Raw genomic sequence first — 20,317 nt, 5'->3', positions numbered from 1 at the left:
GGATGGCTGCTATCCAAAAGTCTACAAGCAATAAATGCTGGAGAGGTGTGGAGAAAAGGGAACCCTCTTACACTGTTGGTGGGAATGCAAACTAGTACAGCCACTATGGAAAACAGTGTGAAGATTCCTTAAAAAACTGTAAATAGATCTGCCATATGACCCAGCAATCCCACTTTTGGGCATACACACTGAGGAAACCAGATCTGAAAGAGACACGTGCACCCCAATGTTCATTGCAGCACTGTTTATAATAGCCAGGACATGGAAGCAACCTAGATGCCCATCAGCAGATGAATGAATAAGGAAGCTGTGGTACATATACACCATGGAATATTACTCAGCCATTAAAAAGGAATTCATTTGACCAGTCCCTAAGAGAGGATGAAACTGGACCCAGTAACAGAGTGAAAGTAGCCAGAAAGTAAGAAGCTACCAGCAGTACTAACAATATATATGGAATTTTAGAAAGGTGATAACTCGATAACCCTATAATGCCAAACAGAAAAAGAGACACAGAAGTACAGAACAGACTTTTGAACTCTGTGGGAGAAGGTGAGGGGATGTTTCGAAAGAACAACATGTATATTATCTACAGTGAGACAGATCACCAGCCCAGGTGGATGCATGAGACAAGTGCTCGGGCCTGGTGCACTGGGAAGACCCAGAGGAATCGGGTGGAGAGGGAGGTGGGAGGGGGGATCGGGATTGGGAATACATGTAAATCCATGGCTGATTCATATCAATGTATGACAAAACCCACTGGAAACAAAAAAAAAAAAGGAAGAAAAAAAAAGAAATAAATAAATCCCAGATAGACGGTGAAAAAAAAAAAAAAAGAGTACTATCACCAATAAAAAAAAAAAAAAAGAAAAACAGAAAGAGAAATTAAGGAAACAATACCATTCACCATTGCAACAAAAAGAATAAAATACTTAGGAGTATTTCTACCTAAAGAAACAAAAGACCTATACATAGAAAACTATAAAACACTGATGAAAGAAATCAAAGAGGACACAAACAGATGGAGAAACATACCGTGTTCATGGATTGGAAGAATCAATATTGTCAAAATGGCTATTCTACTCAAAGCAATCTATAGATTCAATGCAATCCCTATCAAGCTACCAACGGTATTTTTCACAGAACTAGACCAAAGAATTTCACAATTTGTATGGAAATACAAAAAACCTCGAATAGCCAAAGTAATCTTGAGAAAGAAGAATGGAACTGGAGGAATCAACCTGCCTGACTTCAGACTCTACTACAAAGCCACAGTCATCAAGACAGTATGGTACTGGCACAAAGACAGAAATATAAATCAATGGAACAGAATAGAAAGCCCAGAGATAAATCCACGAACCTATGGACACCTTATCTTTGACAAAGGAGGCAAGTATATACAATGGAAAAAAGACAACCTCTTTAACAAGTGGTGCTGGGAAAACTGGTCAACCACTTGTAAAAGAATGAAACTAGAACACTTTCTAGCACCATACACAAAAATAAACTCAAAATGGATTAAAGATCTAAATGTAAGACCAGAAACTATAAAACTCCTAGAGGAGAACATAGGCAAAACACTCTCCGACATAAATCACAGCAAGATCCTCTATGACCCACGTCCCAGAATATTGGAAATAAAAGCAAAACTAAACAAATGGGACCTAATGAAACTTAAAAGCTTTTGCACTACAAAGGAAACTATAAGTAAGGTGAAAAGACAGCCCTCAGATTGGGAGAAAATAATAGCAAATGAAGAAACAGACAAAGGATTAATCTCAAAAATATACAAGCAACTCCTGCAGCTCAATTCCAGAAAAATAAATGACCCAATCAAAAAATGGGCCAAAGAACTAAACAGACATTTCTCCAAAGAAGACATACAGATGGCTAACAAACACATGAAAAGATGCTCAACATCACTCATTATCAGAGAAATGCAAATCAAAACCACAATGAGGTACCACTACACGCCAGTCAGGATGGCTGCTATCCAAAAGTCTACAAGCAATAAATGCTGGAGAGGGTGTGGAGAAAAGGGAACCCTCTTACACTGTTGGTGGGAATGCAAACTAGTACAGCCGCTATGGAAAACAGTGTGGAGATTTATTAAAAAACTGGAAATAGAACTGCCATATGACCCAGCAATCCCACTTCTGGGCATACACACTGAGGAAACCAGATCTGAAAGAGACACGTGCACCCCAATGTTCATCGCAGCACTGTTTATAATAGCCAGGACATGGAAGCAACCTAGATGCCCATCAGCAGATGAATGGATAAGGAAGCTGTGGTACATATACACCATGGAATAGTACTCAGCCATTAAAAAGAATTCATTTGAATCAGTTCTAATGAGATGGATGAAACTGGAGCCCATTATACAGAGTGAAGTAAGCCAGAAAGATAAAGAACATTACAGCATACTAACACATATATATGGAATTTAGAAAGATGGTAACGATAACCCTATATGCAAAACAGAAAAAGAGACACAGAATACAGAACAGACTTTTGAACTCTGTGGGAGAAGGTGAGGGTGGGATGTTTCAAAAGAACAACATGTATACTATCTATGGTGAAACAGATCACCAGCCCAGGTGGGATGCATGAGACAAGTGCTCGGGCCTGGTGCACTGGGAAGACCCAGAGGAATCGGGTGGAGAGGGAGGTGGGAGGGGGGATCGGGATGGGGAATACGTGTAAATCTATGGCTGATTCATATCAATGTATGACAAAACCCACTGAAATGTTGTGAAGTAATTAGCCTCCAACTAATAAAAAAATTTTTTAAAAAAAGATACTTAGCATAATGCCATTACAATGAACTGATACCACAATTCAGTAAATGTGGGCTTGTTAAAGCATCAGGTCAAAATGAATTTTACATTTGATTCTATTCCACGTTGCTACCACTTAAAAGCAGGATATCTTAAAGGCTGCAGTTCAGAAAAATATAACTGGAGAATGAAACAAAAAATATGTCTGACTGTATTATGGCACTGAAAGAAGCAAGTCAATGTTATTTTCATTAAATACGAGGGTATCTTTAATTATTCCTGTTATATTTTTATTCTTTCTCTTATATCTTCCCTGTTATATCTTTATTCTTTCTTTCTAAAAATCTTACATTTATGTATTTTAAGAAAAAAGAAGATAGCCATGCAAAACTTAAATATCTAGTACAGGGTTTTTAAAAAGAGGTAAAGTAGATTGCTTTATTAGAGAATACATTATAGTCTCATTAGAAAGTATAGTTTTTGTTCATATATTATTACTTTTAATTGGTTTTTCTATAAACTACTATTGATAAGCACTGTTAATTAGTTCTATTGCTGTTTCACTTAAATAATAACAATTTATGTAACAACCTGGAGAAGGAAATGGCAACCCACTCCGGTACTCTAGCCTGGAAAATCCCATGGATGGAGAAGCCTGGTAGGCTACAGTCCATGGGGTCACAAAGAGTCAGACATGACTGAGCGACTTCACTTCACTTACACAACAAAAGTACAGAACACAGAATAATATAAAATTTAAAATAAATACCTATTTTTTTCTACATATTTATGTGAAAATAATAATATATATAGTTATTTCTTACATGTTAAATGATTATATTTCCTTTTTTTGGTCTACACACAGTCTGATATATCTGTATTTTAATTGTCTAAAAAGTTACTCCCCTACGTATGCCTTCCCTTGGTATTCAAGCTGCATATAAGCCTTCCCAGGAGTTCATCATTTCTTTGACCCAAAAGGAAAAGGTGTAAAGTTGAACAGACATCCTTTTCTGAAATCAGGAATATCCTCCAGTTGTTCTCAGTCTCATCCAGACCTACTTGACCTCAAAACAATACTCAAGAACCCTAGGGATGGGGATATTCTCAAGGTAAAATTTTAAACTTTAGGTTGGAGCCCCTACAATGCAAGAGAAAGGAGTGGCCTGAAAGATGACAATGATAACTAACACCATTTTAAACCAAGCATATGTGAGACAATCCAAAGTGAACAATCTAAATTAACTGATCAAATTAGGTACACTGTAATTTCTACTTTTCAAATTTCCTACCACTAGGTACAATTTTTGTTAGTAAACAATATCAACATTGATACAGAAGGAGTACAAACTTAAACTGTCTTAGTTTTTTAAAATCTTATGAGTAAAATAAAACCATATTTGTTGACATTAGTTGCTTTGCAATGTGGCCTGGAACCTAAACTTTATTTTCTTACATATTGCCTTAGATTAACAAAAGTTTTAAAGACACTAACCAGTTTTGTGCGTGTGTCCATCATTGACACTTCCAAATTCTCCTGGAAGTGGCTTGCAGTTAGGAGGTGCAAACCCTGGCAAACAATGGCAACGGTTAAAATTGTTGCATATCTAGAATAATTAGAAAATAGAACAATTTTTATGTACAAAGTTGGTTTTCCATAGAGACCAATGAATATTCTATACTTATTAAACAGATAATTTATTCCAGAGAATTTATCTTAAGTGTATAAATTCAACAAATTGTCACAAATTTTCCCTTGAAATTTCCTATACTGTAGAAAGTACATCTGGCTTCTGTTGCCAAGTCATTTTGAAAAATTCTTTCAACTTTCCCCACAATCAGACCAAGATGTTATCAATAAACAGTAACATGTCACTAATTATCATTTACTTCCTAACTTCACAGAAAAGTCAGGGCACTAAATTAATGAACAAGACACTTCTAATGACCTTATTTACCAGTTCCTGCCTTTTCTCTGTAAAAATAATATCATTTTGGCTAAATGGTACACACGGTACCTATAGCATATCCACCCCACATATTTACCAATCATTTTATATTTCCAGAATCATCTTAAATGTTTCTAAATCTTCTCGAATAAACAGTTTGGCAAGAGTTCTCAAGAAAGTAAGATTGAGACTGTACATTATAGACTGTTAAATCACACCAAGCAGAATGAAAATGATTAAAAAAAAAAAAATTACTCGAAAGATTTCTTTAAATCTCCAAACTGCTGACTGAATTGTTCAAAGCATGTTACCTAAAATGAAAACTGAAATTACTTACTCCTTTTGACGCACAATGTATACCATTATCACATGCGGTTTTATCCATGCGGTATTTAAGCTCTACACAGGAAAAGTTCACACAATACTAAAACAAAGCAAAGAGATTGAAAAACAAATTCAGCCAAACCATCAAATTAGACTGTGCATACAGATAATACATGAGAAAAAATTCAAGGATTCATATTACCAAGAATTGGCATAAAAATTCAAAACATAAAGTTATAATTGTGACAGCATTGAAATAAATGTGAAATAAGCTATGTGCCTTCATACTGTAAAAATATAGTCATGTAAGAAGTTGAAAGTTTTATTTTCTTGCCATCTAGCACCAGAAGTCCTCTTAGAAACAAAAATATCCAGAAAAATAATTTGGTTAGTCTTTTGAGTTCAATCATTATGTGAGGAGCATTTAAAAAATACCCAGGACTGGGCTGTATCTGACACCATTATGTCAAAATCTCTGCAGGCAGGGTTTAGACGATTACCATGAGCAGTAAGAGCCGAGAAATTTCCCATGGGAGGTTGAAATAATAAAATCATGTGTATGAGGAGCAAACGAGGCATGTTACTATTCCATGTGGGGGAAAAAATGAGGAGAAAAGCAAGGATAACAGGAAATTATATGCGGTAATAGAATGATGAGAGACTCTCATGAGAGAGATGGCTAAATGACCTTCTAAGAAAAGGAATGTTTAATGAGTAAGTTTCAGTTCAGTTCAGTTCAGTTCAGTCACTCAGTCGTGTCCGACTCTTTGTGATCCCATGAACTTCAGCGCGCCAGGCCTCCCTATCCAACATCAGCTCCTGGAGTTCACCCAAACCCATGTCCATCGAGTCGATGATGTCATCCAACCATCTCATCCTCTGTCGTTCCCTTCTCCTCCTGCCCTCAATCTTTCCCAGCATCAGGGTCTTTTCAAATGAGTCAGCTCTTCACATCAGGTGGCCAAAGTATTGGAGTTTCAGCTTCAACATCAGTCCTTTCAATGAACACCCAGGGCTAATATCCTTTAGGATGGACTGGTTGGAGCTCCTTGAAGTCCAAGGGACTCTCAGGAGTCTTCTCCAACACCACAGTTCAAAAGTATCAACTCTTCAGCACTCAGCTTTTTTTATAGTCCAACTCTTACATCCATACATGACTACTGGAAAAACCATAGGCTTGACTAGATGGACCTTTGTTGGCAATGTAATGTCTCTGCTTTTTAATATGCTGTCTAGGTTAGTCATAACTTTCCTTCCAAGGAGTAAGCGGCTTTTAATTTCATGGCTGCAGTCACCATCTGCAGTGATTTTGGAGACCAGAAAAATAAAGTCAGCCACTGTTTCCCCATCTATTTGCCATGAAGTGATGGGACTGGAGGCCATGATCTTAATTCTCTGAATGTTGAGCTTTAAGCCAAATTTTTCACTCTCCTCTTTCATTTTCATCAAGAGGCTTTTTAATTCTTCTTCACTTTCTGCCATAAGGGTGGCATCATCTGCATATCTGAGGTTACTGACATTTCTCCTGGCAATCTTGATTCCAGTTTGTGCTTCATCCAGCCCAGCATTTCTCATGATGTACTCTGCATATAAGTTAAACAAGCAGGGTGACAATATACAGACTTGACGTACTCCTTTTCCTATTTGGAACCAGTCTGTTATTCCGTGTCCAGTTCTAACTGATGCTTCCTGACCTGGATACAAATTTCTCGAGAGGCAGGTTAGGTGGTCTGGTATTCCCATCTCTTTCAGAATTTTCCACAGTTTACTGTGATCTACATGGTTAATGGCTTTGGCAAAGTCAATAAAACAGAAATAGATGTTTTTCTGGAGCTCTCTTGCTTTTTCTATGATTCAACAGATGTTGGCAATTTGATGTCTGATTCCCTTGCCTTTTCTAAAACCAGCTTGAACATCTGGAAGTTCTTGGTTCATGTATTGCTGAAGCCTGGCTTGGGGAATTCTGAGCATTGCTTTAGCATTTACTAGCATGTGAGTGAGTTGTGCGGTAGTTTGAACATTCTTTGACGTTGCCTATCTTTGGGATTGGAATGAAAACTGACCTCTTCCAGTCCTGTGGCCACTGCTGAGTTTTCCAAATTTTCTGGCATATTGAGTGCAACACTTTTACAGCATCATCTTTCAGGATTTGAAATAGCTCAACTGGAATTCCATCACTTCCACTGGCTTTGTTCATAGTGATGCTTCCTAAGGTCCACTTGACTTTGCATTCCAGGATGTCTGGCTCTAGGTGGGTGATCACACTATCGTGATTATCTGGGTCACGAAGATCTTTTTTATATAGTCCTTCTGTGTATTCTTGCCACCTCTTTTTAATATTTTCTGCTTCTGTTAGGTCCATAGCATTTCTGTCCTTTATTCTGCCCATCTTTGCATGAAATGTTCCCTTGGTATCTCTAATTTTCCTGAAGAGATCTCTAGTCTTTCCCATTCTATTATTTTCCTCTGTTTCTTTGCATTGATCACTGAGCAAGGCTTTCTTATCTCTCCTTGCTATTCTTTGGAACTCTGTGTTCAAATGGTTATATCTTTCCTTTTCTCCTTTGCTTTTCACTTCTCTTCTTTTCATAGCTATTTGTAAGGACTCCTCAGACAGCCAATTTGCTTTTTTGCATTTCTTTTTCGCAGAGATGGTCTTGATCCCTGTCTCTTGTACAATGTCATGAACCTCCATCCATAGTTCATCAGTCATTCTGTCTATCACCTCTAGTCCCTTAAATCTATTTCTCACTTCCACTGTATAATAGTAAGGGATTTGATTTAGGTCATACCTGAATGTTCTAGTGGTTTTCCCTACTTTCTTCAATTTAAGTCTGAATTTGGCAATAAGGAGTTCATGACCTGAGCCACAGTCAGCTCTTCACAGACACCTCTTCAATGGTTATCATCAAAAAGTTTACAAATAACAAATGATGGAGAGGGTGTGGAGAAAAAGAATATATAGTGCACTGTATGTGGGAATGTAAGCCAATATAGCCACTGTGGAAAACAGTATAGCAATTCATCAAAAAATAAAAATAGAATTATGATGTGATTCATCGATTCCACTCCTAATTCCTAAATATATATCAAAAGAAAATGAAAACACTGCTTTAAAAAGCTATATGCACCCCAGTGTTCAAAACAGCATTATTTATAACATCCAAGATATGGAAGCAACCTAAGTGTCCATCAATATATTAATGGATAAAGAAGATGTGTGATATATATATACAATAGATTATTACTCAGCCATAAGCATGAATGAAATGTTGCCTTTTATGAGAACAAAAGGACTTTTAGGGTATCATGCTTAATGAAATAAGTCATAAAGAAAAAGACAAATACTATATATTATCACATATATGGAATATAAAATATAAAAGAAACAATGAACGTAACAAAACTGAAATAGGTATAGGAAACAAACTAGTGGTTACCTGTGGTATAGGGAAGTAATGAGAAGCAAGAGAAGCACAGGGGATTAAGAATATATAAAAAATAAATCAGCTACAAAGATATATTGTACAGCAAAAGGACTATAGCCAATATTTTATCATAACTTTAAATGGAGTATAATCTGTAGAAATGATGGATCACTCTGTTGTATACCTGAAGTTTTTATAATATCATAAATCAACCATACTTCAATTAAAAAAAAAGTATATAGATTCCTGAGCCCTCGATATGATGGAACATAACTTACTACTCTTTAAGTCTGGTACATACATAGTGAATTTTTAAAATAAAGTACACTATAGAAAGGGGGGGAAAGAATAATTTTACAATGAAAAATCTGATAAACATCACCTCAGCCAGGTAATCAAGGTTAACATCAATACACACATATAATTGACATAATGAAGGTGCACTTTACCTGTGCAATTTTCTTTCCAAGAACATATAAACCGAGTCTAATCCCAAGAAAAACATTACACAAATCCAAATTGAGGGACATTTTACAGAATATCTACCAGTTCTACTCCAAAGTGTCAAGATCATCAAAAACAAGAAAATTTTGAGAAGGCGTCAAGAGGAGGCTAAGGGCACATTCAATAAATGTTCTGGTATTCTGAGCGGAATACTGCAAAAGGACGCAAAGTAAAGGCTAAGGAAATCTGAACGAATTCAGACTAAAAATGGTATATTCAGGTAAAAATCATATATTAATATTGGTTCACTGATTGTAACAAATGTACCGTACTACTGTTAGACATTAATACTAGGGGAAACTGGCGTGCTGCTTTGTTCTATATGGGCAAGAAGGAATTCAGGCGGTGATAGTGTGGTCTAAAACCTAATGCGGCAATGGTTGTGCAACCGCAAAAATTAATTAAAAGCCATGAACTGTGCTGATCTGATGAACTCCCCAGGTCCATAGGTGCCCAATATGCTACTGGAGATCAGTGGAGAAATGACTCCAAAAAGAATGAAGAGACGGAGCCAAAGCAAAAACAACGCCCAGTTGTGGATGTGACTGCTGATGGTAATAAAGTCTGATGCTGTAAACAATATTGCATAGGAAACTGGAGTGTTAGGTCCATGAATCAGGATAAATTGGAAGTGGTCAAACAGGAGATGGCAAGAGTGAACATTGACATTTTAGGAATCAGTTAACTAAAATGGGCTGGAATGGGTGAATTTAACTCAGATGACCATTATATAGATATAATACTGTGGGCAAGAATCCCTTAGAAGAAATGAAGAAGCCATCATAGCCAACAAAAGTCCAAAATGCAGTACTTGGATGCACTCTCAAAAATGACAGAATGATCTCTCTTTGTTTCCAAGGCAAACCATTCAATATCACAGTACTCCAAGTCTATGCCCCAACCAGGAATGCTAAAGAAGCTGAAGTTGAACAGCTCTATGAAGACCTACAAGACCTTCTAGAACTAACACCCAAAAAAGATGTCCTTTTCATTATACAGGACTGGAATGCAAAAGTAGGCAGTCAAGAGATATATGGAGTAACAGGTAAATTTGGCCTTGGAGTACAAAATGAAGCAGGACAAAGGTTAACAAGAGTTTTGCTAAGAGAACGCACTCGTCATAGCAAACACCCTCTTCCAACAACACAAGAGAAGACTCTACACATGGACATCACCAGATGGTTAATACCAAAATCAGACTTATTATATTATTTGCAGACAAAGATGGAGAAGCTCTACACAGTCAGCAAAATCAAGACTGGGAGCTGACTGTGGCTCAGATCATGAACTCCTTATTGCCAAATTCAGACTTAAAGAGAGTAGGGGAAACCACTAGACCATTCAGGTATGACTTAAATCAAATCCCTTAAAATTATACAATGCAAGTGAGAAATAGATTCAAGGGATTAGATCTTACAGACAGAGTGCCTAAAGAACTATGGACAGAGGTTCGTGACATTGTACAGGAAGCAGAGATCAAGACAATCCACATGAAAAAGAAATGCAAAAAGGCAAAATGGTTGTCTGAGGAAGCCTTGCAAATAACTGAGAAAAGAAGAGAAGCTAAAGGCAAAGGAGAAAAGGAAAGATACACCCAACCCATTTGAATGCAGAGTTCCAATATCAAGGAGAGATAAGAAAGTCTTCCTCAGCGATCAGTGCAAAGGAGTAGAGGAAAACAGTAGAATGGGAAAGATTAGAGATCTCTTCAAGAAAATTAGAGATACCAAAGGAACATTTCATGCAAAGATGGGCACAATAAAGGACCGAACTGGTATGGACCTAACAAAAGCAAAAGATACTAAGATGAGGTGGCAACAATACACAGATGAACTATACAAAAAATATCTTCACAACCCAGATAACTATCATGGTGTGATCATTTACCTAAAGACAGACATCCTGGAATGCAAAGTCAAGTGGGCCTTAGGAAGCATCAGTGAACAAAGCTAGTGAAGGTAATGAAATTCCAGCTGAGCTATTTCAAACCCTAAAGGATGATGCTGTGAAAGTGCTGCACTCAATATGCCAGCAAATTTGGAAAACTCAGCAGTGGCCACAGGACGGGAAAAGGTCAGTTTTCATTCCAATCCCAAAGAAAGGCAATGCCAAAGAATGTTCAAACTACTGCACAAGTGCACTCATCTCACACGCTAGTAAAGTAATGCTCAAAATTCTCCAAGCCAGGCTTCAACAGTACGTGAACCGTAAACTTCCAGATGTTCAAGCTGGATTTAGAAAAGGTAGAGGAACCAGAGATCAAATTGCCAACATCCACTGGATCATAGAAAAAGCAAGAGAGCTCCAGAAAAACATCTATTTCTGTTTTATTAACTTTGCCAAAGTCTTTGACTTGTGGATCACAACAAACTGTGGAAAATTCTTAAAGAAACAGGAATAACAGACAACCTTACCTGCCTCTTGAGAAATCTGTATGCAGGTCTGGAAGCAACAGTTAGAACTGGACATGGGGAGGCGGTCCTAAGATGGCGGAGGAATAGGACAGGGAGACCACTTTCTCCCCCAGAAATCATCGAAAAGAACATTTGAACGCTGAGCAAATTCCACAGAACAACTTCTGCTTGCTGGCAGAGGACATCAGGCACCCAGAAAGGCAGCCCATTGTCTTCAAAAGGAGGTAGGACAAAATATAAAACATAAAAAGAAAGACAAAAGAGGTAGGGATGGAGATTCATCCCTGGAAGGGAGTCTTAAAAAAGAGAGAAGTTTCCAAATACCAGGAAACACCCTCCGGCAGGTCTGTGGCGAGCTTTGGAATCTCAGAGGGCAAAACAACCAGAAGGAAAAATAAATAAATAATAAAAACCGACAGATTACATGCCTAACAGCAACTCCCAGCAGAGCAGCAGCCTGGACGCTCACATCCCCCACTAGCAAGCGGGGAAGGGACAGGGACTGGAGCGGGCTGCACTGCTTAGGGTAAGGGCCTGAATGCCCTGAGGGCAATCTGAGGGAACTAGTTTAAGATAGCAACCCAGACAGTGGGATAGCTATCCCATGAAAAGCCCTAACCTAAGACACCGCCAGGCACACTCAGAACAAAGGACTGAGCAGAGGTAGCCGGCTGCGGACCGACCCATCCCCCCACTGGAGACAGGCAGGCGAGGGCAGCCAGAGCTGGAAGGGGGCATTCAGCCCCAGAGAGGCATCCTATACAAAACTGCAAGCAGACTTCTCTGCTAACCGAGACTTCTTGGGACTCTGGACAATCGGCATCCTACGGGAGGGTCGCAGCCAGAGACCAGCTCCCCAGAATAGACACACGGCACACCTAAGAAGGCCCGCTCATTGTACACCCAGAAAACCGGGCAGCTGAAACGGGTGAGGGGGTAAGTCGCAGCCTCCAACTGGGGGCGAATCCGCGCGCCAAGCACCTGGTCACCTGAGCTGCTTGGGCCTGGGACGGGTGCAAAACGCAGGCCCAACCAAGTCTGCGCCTTTGTGGAGTACCCAAGAACCTGAACCTGAGCGGCTTAGGCCTGGGAAGGGCGTGCAAACCAGGGCCAGCCTCAGACAGTTCCCGGCAGAGCAACCTGGGGTCTGAGCAGTGTAGACTGGGAAAGCACACATGCCGTGAGCCGGGGCAAACCCAGTGTGGCTGAATCACTGTGAGCACACACCAGTGATATTTGTTCACAGTGTACCTCCCTCCCCAAAGCACGACTGAACAAGCGAGCCTAAAAAAAAAAAAAAAAAAGCGCCCCTTGTGGCAGGGCAGAAATTAGACACTGAAGACACCAGCAAACTGAAGCTAAAATAAACAGAGGGAACTGCTTTGGAAGTGACAGGTGCAAAAGATTAAAACTCTGGAGTTAGCACCAACTACTTTGGAAGGGGTCTATAGACCTTGAGAAGTACAAGCCAGATCAAGGAACTATCTGAAGAGGAACTGACCCCACACTGTCTGCAACAGCTCCAGAGAAAGTCTCAGATATATTTTTACTACCATCATTTTTTTAAATAAAAATTTTTTTTAATTTTTTTTATTTTTACCTTGTTTTTAAAATTTTTTTTTATTTTTTTACTCCCCATTACTCCTTTAGTTTTCATATTTATAACCTACTATTACCTTGCAAAAAAAGACCCTATTTTTTTAAAAAAACTTCATATATACACATTTTATATTTTCTGTGACTTTGTTTTTGTTGTTGTTGTCTGTTGGTTGGTTGGTTTGATTTTTTTTTTTCTTCCTTTTTTTTTTTTTTTTTAAATATTGTATTTTTGGGAATTTAACCTCTACTCAAGATTTTTAATCTTTGCTTTTTGGTATTTGTTATCAACTTTGTACCTTTAAGAACCCAATCTTCAGTACCCATTTTTACTTGGGAGCAGGATCACTGGCCTGATTGCTCTCTCCCCCTTTTGAGTCATCTTTTTCTCCACCAGGTTGCCTCTATCTCCCCCAGCCCCCTTTTCTTCTCTACCCAACTTGGTGAATCTTTTTGTGTTCTGGGCTGTGGAGAACACTTAGGGAACTGATTACTGGCTGGATCTGTCTCTCTCCTTTTGATTCCCCCTTTTACCCTCCTGGCCACCTCTGTCTCCTTCCTCCCTCTTCTCCTCTCTGTGTAAGTCCATGAACATCTCTGAGGGGTCCAGACTGTGGAGAGCACGTAGGGAAGTGATTACTGGCTAGCTTGCTCTCTCCCCTTTTGATTCCCCCTCTGCTCCTCCTGGTAACCTCTAACTCCCTCCTCCCTCTTCTCATCTCCATGTAACTCTGTGTACCTCTCCAGGTGTCCCTCACTGTGGAGAAACTTTTCCTCATTAACCTAGATGTTTTATCATCAGTGCTGTATAGATGGAGAAGTCTTTGGGCTACTGTAAGAATAAGACTGAAAACCAGAACAGGAGGCTTAAGTCCAAATCCTGAGAATAGCAGAGAACTCCTAAATCCAGGGAACATTAAATGATAGGAGCTCATCAAATGCCTCCATACCTACACTGAAATCTAGCACCACCCAAGGGCCAACAAGCTCCAGAGCAAGACATACCATGCAAATTCTCCAGCAACACAGGAACATAACCCCAAGTCTCAATATACAGGATGACCAAAGCCACACCAAAACCACTGACATCTCAAAACTTATTACTGGACACTTCATTGCATCTTCCAGAGAGAAGAAATCCAGCTCCACCCATCAAAACACCAACACAAGCTTCCCTAACCAGAAAACCTTGACAAGTCACCTGTCCAACCACACCCACAGTGATGAACCTCCACAATAAAGTGAAAACACCAATTGCCAGAATACAGAAAGGCCACCCAAAACACAGCAATATAAACAAGATGAAAAGGCAGAGAAAACTCAGCACATAAAGGAACAGGATAAATGCCCACCAAACCAAACGAGGAAGAGACAGGGAATCTACCTGATAAAGAATTCCAAATAATGATAGTGAAAATGATCCTAAATCTTGAAAGCAAATGTAGTTACAGATAAATAGCCTGGAGACAAGGATCGAGAAGATGCAAGAAAGGTTTAACAAAGACCTAGAAGAAATAAAAAAGTCAATATATAATGAATAATGCAATAAATGAGATCAAAAACACTCTGCAGGGAACCAATAGTAGAATAATGGAGGCAGAAGATAGGATAAGTGAGGTAGAAGATAAAATGGTGGAAATAAATGAAGCAGAGAGGAAAAAAGAAAAAAGAATCAAAAGAAATGAGGACAACCTCAGAGACCTCTGGGACAATGTGAAACGCCCCAACATTCAAATCATAGGAGTCCCAGAAGAAGAGGACAAAAAGAAAGACCATGAGAAAATACTTGAGGAGATAATAGTTGAAAACTTCCCTAAAATGGGGAAGGAAATAGTCACACAATTCCAAGAAACCGAGAGAGTCCCAAACAGGATAAACCCAAGGTGAAACACCCCAAGACACATATTAATCAAATTAACAAAGATCAAACACAAAGAACAAATATTAAAAGCAGCAAGGGAAAAACAACAAATAACACACAAGGGGATTCCCATGAGGATAACAGCTGATCTTTCAATAGAAACTCTTCAGGCCAGAAGAGAAAGGCAGGACATACTTAAAGTGATGAAAGAAAATAAACAACAGCCCAGATTACTGTACCCAGCAAAGATCTCATTCAAATATGAAGGAGAAATCAAAAGCTTTACAGACAAGCAAAAGCTAATAGAATTCGGCACCACTAAACTAGCTCTCCAACAAATGCTAAAGGATCTTCTCTAGACAGAAAACACAGAAAGGGTGTATAAACTTGAACCCAAAACAATAAAGAAAATGGCAATGGGATCATACTTATCAATAATTACCTTAAATGTAAATGGGTTGAATGACCCAACCAAAAGACAAAGACTGGCTGAATGGCTACAAAAACAAGACCCCTATATATGTTGTCTACAAGAGACCCACCTCAAAACAAGGGACACATACAGACTGAAAGTGAAGGGCTGGAAAAAGATATTCCATGCAAACAGAGACCAAAAGAAAGCAGGAGTAGCAATACTCATATCAGATAAAATAGACTTCAAAACAAAGGCTGTAAAAAGAAATAAAGATGGACACTACATAGTGATCAGAGGATCAACCCAAGAGGAAGATATAACAATCATAAATAAATATGCACCCAACATAGGAGCACCACAATATGTAAGACAAATGCTAACAAGTATGAAAGGGGAAATTAACAATAACAAATAATAGTGGGAGAATTTAATACTCTACTCACACCTATGGATAGAAAACTAAACAGAAAATTAACAAGGAAACACAAACTTTAAATGATACAATAGATCAACTAGACCTAATTGATATCTATAGGACATTTCACCCCAAAACAATCAATTTCACCTTTTTCTCAAGTGCACATGGAACCTTCTCCAGAATAGATCACATTCTGGGCCATAAATCTAGCCTTGGTAAATTCAAAAAAACTGAAATCATTCCAAGCATCTTTTCTGACCACAATGCAGTAAGATTAGATGTCAATTACAGGAGAAAAACTATTAAAAATTCCAACATATAGAGGCTAAACAACAAACAAATCACAGAAGAAATTTAAAAAAGAAATCAAAATATTCATAGAAAAGAATGAAAATGAAAACACAACAACCCAAAACCTATGGGACACTGTAAAAGCAGGGCTAAGGGGAAGGTTCATAGCAATACAGGCATACCTCAAGAAACAAGAAAAAAGCCAAATAAATAACCTAACTCTACACCTAAAGAAACTTGAAAAGGAAGAAATTATGAACCCCAGGGTTAGTAGAAAGAAAGAAATCTTAAAGATTATGGCAGAAATAAATGCAAAAGACACAAAAGAGACCATAGCAAAAATTAACTAAACCAAAAGCTGGTTCTTTGAGAAGGTAAATAAAATTGACAAACCATTAGCCAGACTCATCAAGAAACAAAGGGAGAAAAATCAAATCAACAAAATTAGAAATGAAAATGGGGAGATCACAACAGACAACACTGAAATACAAAGGATCATAAGAGACTATTATCAGCATCTATATGTAAATAAAATGGACAACTTGGAAGAAATGGACAAATTCTTAGAAAAGTATAACTTTCCAAAACTGAACCAGGAAGAAATAGAAAATCTCAACAGACCTATCACAAGCGTGGAAACTGAAACTGTAATCAGAAATCTTCCAACAAACAAAAACACAGGACCAGACAGCTTCACAGCTGAATTCTACCAAAAATTTAGAGAAGAGCTAACACCTATCCTAATCAAACTCTTCCAGAAAATTGCAGAGGGAGGTAAACTTCCAAACTCATTCTATGAGGCCACCATCACCTTACTACCAAAACCAGACAAAGATGCCACAAACAAAGAAAACTATAGGCCAATATCACTGATGAACATAGATGCAAAAATCCTTAACAAAATCCTAGCAAACAGAATCCAACAACATATTAAAAAAATCATACACCATGACCAAGTGGGCTTTATCCCAGGGATGCAAGGATTCTTCAATATCCACAAATCAATCCATGTAATACACCACATTAACAAGTTGAAAAATAAAAACCATATGATTATCTCAATAGATGCAGAGAAAGCCTTTGACAAAATTCAACATCCATTTATGATTTAAAGAAAAAAAAAAAACCCCTCCAGAAAGCAGGAATACAAGGACCATACCTCAACACAATAAAAACTATATATGACAAACCCTCAGCAAACATTATCCTCAATGGTGAAAAATTGAAAGCATTTCCCCTGAAATCAGGAACAAGATAAGGGTGCCCACTCTCACCACTACTATTCAACATAGTTTTGGAAGTTTGGGCCACAGCAATCAGAGCAGAAAAAGAAATAAAAGGAATCCATATTGGAAAAGAAGAAGTAAAACTCTCACTGTTTGTAGCTGACATGATCTTCTATGTAGAAAACCACAAAGGCTCCACCAGAAAATTACTAGAGCTAATCAATGAATATAGTAAAGTTGCAGGATATAAAATTAACACACAGAAATCCCTTGCATTCCTATACATTAACAATGAGAAAATAGAAAGAGAAATTAAGGAAACAATACCATTCACCATAGCAACAAAAAGAACAAAATACTTAGGAATAAATCTACCTAAAGAAACAAAAGAACTATATATAGAAAACTATAAAACACTGATGAAAGAAATTAAAGAGGACACAAATAGATGTAGAAATATACCGTGCTCATGGATCGGAAGAATCAACATAGTGAAAATGAGTATACTATCCAAAGCAATCTATAGATACAATGCAATCCTTATCAAGCTACCAATGGTATTTTTCAGAGAACTAGAACAAATAATTTCACAATTTGTATGGAAATGCAAAAAAACTCGAATAGCCAAAGCAATCTTGTAAAGAAGAATGGAACTGGAGGAATCAACCTGCCTGACTTCAGTCTCTACTACAAAGCCACAGTCATCAAGACAGTAAGGTACTGGCACAAAGACAGAAATATAAATCAATGGAACAAAATAGAAAGCCCAGAGATAAATGCACGGAACTCTGGACATCTTATCTTTGACAAAGGAGGCAAGAATATACAATGGAGAAAAGACAATCTCTTTAACAAGTGGTGCTGGGAAAACTGGTCAACCACTTGTAAAAGAATGAAACTAGAACACTTTCTAACACCATACACAAAAATAAACTCAAAATGGATTAGAGATCTAACTGTAAGACCAGAAACTATAAAACTCCTAGAGTAGAACATAGGCAAAACACTCTCTGACATAAATCACAGCAGGATCCTCTATGACCCACCTCCCAGAATATTGGAAATAAAAGCAAGAATAAACAAATGGGACCTAATTAAAATTAAAAGCTTCTGTGCAACAAAGGATACTATAAGCAAAATGAAAAGACAACCTCAGAATGGGAGAAAATAATAGCAAACAAAGCAATGGACAAAGAATTAATCTCAAAAATATACAAGCAACTCCTGCAGCTCAATTCCAGAAAAATAAATGACCCAATCAAAAAGTGGGCCAAAGAACTAAACAGACATTTCTCCAAAGAACACATACAAATGGCTAACAAACACATGAAAAGATGTTCAACATCACTCATTATCAGAGAAATGCAAATCAAAACCACAATGAGTTACCATTACATGCCAGTCAGAATGGCTGCTATCCAGAGTCTATAAGCAATAAATGCTGGAGAGGGTGTGGAGAAAAGGGAACCCACTTACACTGTTGGTGGGAATGCAAACTAGTACAGCCACTGTGGAGAACAGTGTGGAGATTCCTTTAAAAACTGGAAATAGAACTGCCATATGACCCAGCAATACCACTGCTGGGCATACACACCAAGGAAACCAGATCTGAAAGAGACGCGTGCACCCCAGTGTTCATCGCAGCACTGTTTATAATAGCCAGTACATGGAAGCAACCTAGATGTCCATCAGCAGACGAGTGGATAAGGAAGCTATAGTACATATACACAATGCAATATTACTCAGCCATTAAAAAGAATACATTTGAATCTGTTCTAATGAGATTGATGAAACCGGAGCCTATTATACAGACTGAAGTAAGACAGAAAGAAAAACACCAATACAGTATACTAACGCATATATATGGAATTTAGAAAGATGGTAACGATAACCACCTATGCGAGACAGCAAGAGAGACACAGATGTATTGAACAATCTTTTGGACTCTGTGGGAGAGCGCAAGGGTGGGATGATATGGGAGAATGGCACTGAAACATGTAAATTATCATATGTGAAACGAATCGCCAGTCCAGGCTCAATGCATGATACAGGATGCTCGGGGCTGGCTGGTGCACTGGGATGACCCAGAGGGATGGGATGAGGAAGGAGTTGGGAGGGGGGTTCATGATGGGGAACACATGTACACCCATGGCGGATTCAAGTCAATGTATGGCAAAACCCATACAATATTGTAAAGTAGAATAAATAATTTTTTTAAAAAAGGAACTGGACATGAAACAAACTAGTTCCAAATAGGAAAAGAGTACATCAAAGCTGTATATTGTCACCCTGCTTGTTGGTCCTTTAATGGACCAGAACTTGGTGGTCCAGAGTCGACGATAAGAAAGTGAAAGAAGGAAAGAGGCTAATATTCTCTGGGTTATGCAGCTGGCTTTCGTGGCCCAGGGAATCAGTCAGAAATAGAAAGATAAAAAGAAACAGAGGAAGAGAAAGAAAGAAAGACACAGGGACCAAAGCTCTGATGGAGCAATGGTGTTTTAATCAACATGGTGTTGGCATATATACTATCTTACAAGGTAGTTATTCTCAGAAAAGATAAAGATTAAAATTCCAGACTTACAAAACACAAGGCGATCCCTTCCTGAATATTCAGGAATTAATAAGGGCCAGAGGATTCCTGACACCTGCAGAGTACATCATGTGAAATGCCCAGCTGGATGAAGCAGAAGTTGGAATCAAGATTGCTAGGAGAAATATCAGTAACCTCAGATATGCAGATAACACCACCCTTATGGCAGAAAGTGAAGAAAAACTAAAGAGCCTCTCGATGAAAGTGAAAGAAGAGAGGGGGAAAAGTTGGCTTAAAACTCAACATTCAGAAAACTAAGATCATGGCATCCGGTCCGATCATTTCATGGCAAATAGATGGGGAAACAGTGGAAACAGTGATAGATTATTGTTGGTGGCTCCAAAATCACCACAGATCATGACTGTAGCCATGAAATTAAAAGTTTCCTGTTCCTTGTAAGAAAAGTTATGACCAACCTAGACAGCATTTTAAAAAGCAGAGACATTACTTTGCCAACAAAGATCCATCTAGTCAAAGCTATGGTTTTTCCAGTAGTCATGTATGGATGTAGAGATGGACTA

The 20,317-nt window shown here is 38.2% G+C and overlaps 1 protein-coding gene across 1 annotated transcript in view; it reads right to left on the bottom strand.

Annotated features, from left to right (window-relative positions):
• The window catches only part of LOC122432472 (disintegrin and metalloproteinase domain-containing protein 5-like), a 131,756-nt gene that overhangs the window by 43,733 nt on the left and 67,706 nt on the right, over positions 1-20,317 (bottom strand). Inside the window, exons 17-18 of the mRNA XM_043454428.1 lie at positions 5,067-5,153; positions 4,276-4,387 (exon numbers count right to left, since the gene is read on the bottom strand). Of these exons, the coding sequence (XP_043310363.1) occupies positions 4,276-4,387; positions 5,067-5,153 (199 nt within the window). The remainder of the gene's footprint in view (positions 1-4,275; positions 4,388-5,066; positions 5,154-20,317) is intronic.

Source organism: Cervus canadensis, chromosome 31 (genome assembly GCF_019320065.1).
Source record: "Cervus canadensis isolate Bull #8, Minnesota chromosome 31, ASM1932006v1, whole genome shotgun sequence".
In the NCBI taxonomy this organism is placed as follows: domain Eukaryota; kingdom Metazoa; phylum Chordata; class Mammalia; order Artiodactyla; family Cervidae; genus Cervus; species Cervus canadensis.
Note: the sequence above shows the minus strand (reverse complement) of the source record. Positions and strands in the feature narration are given on the sequence as shown.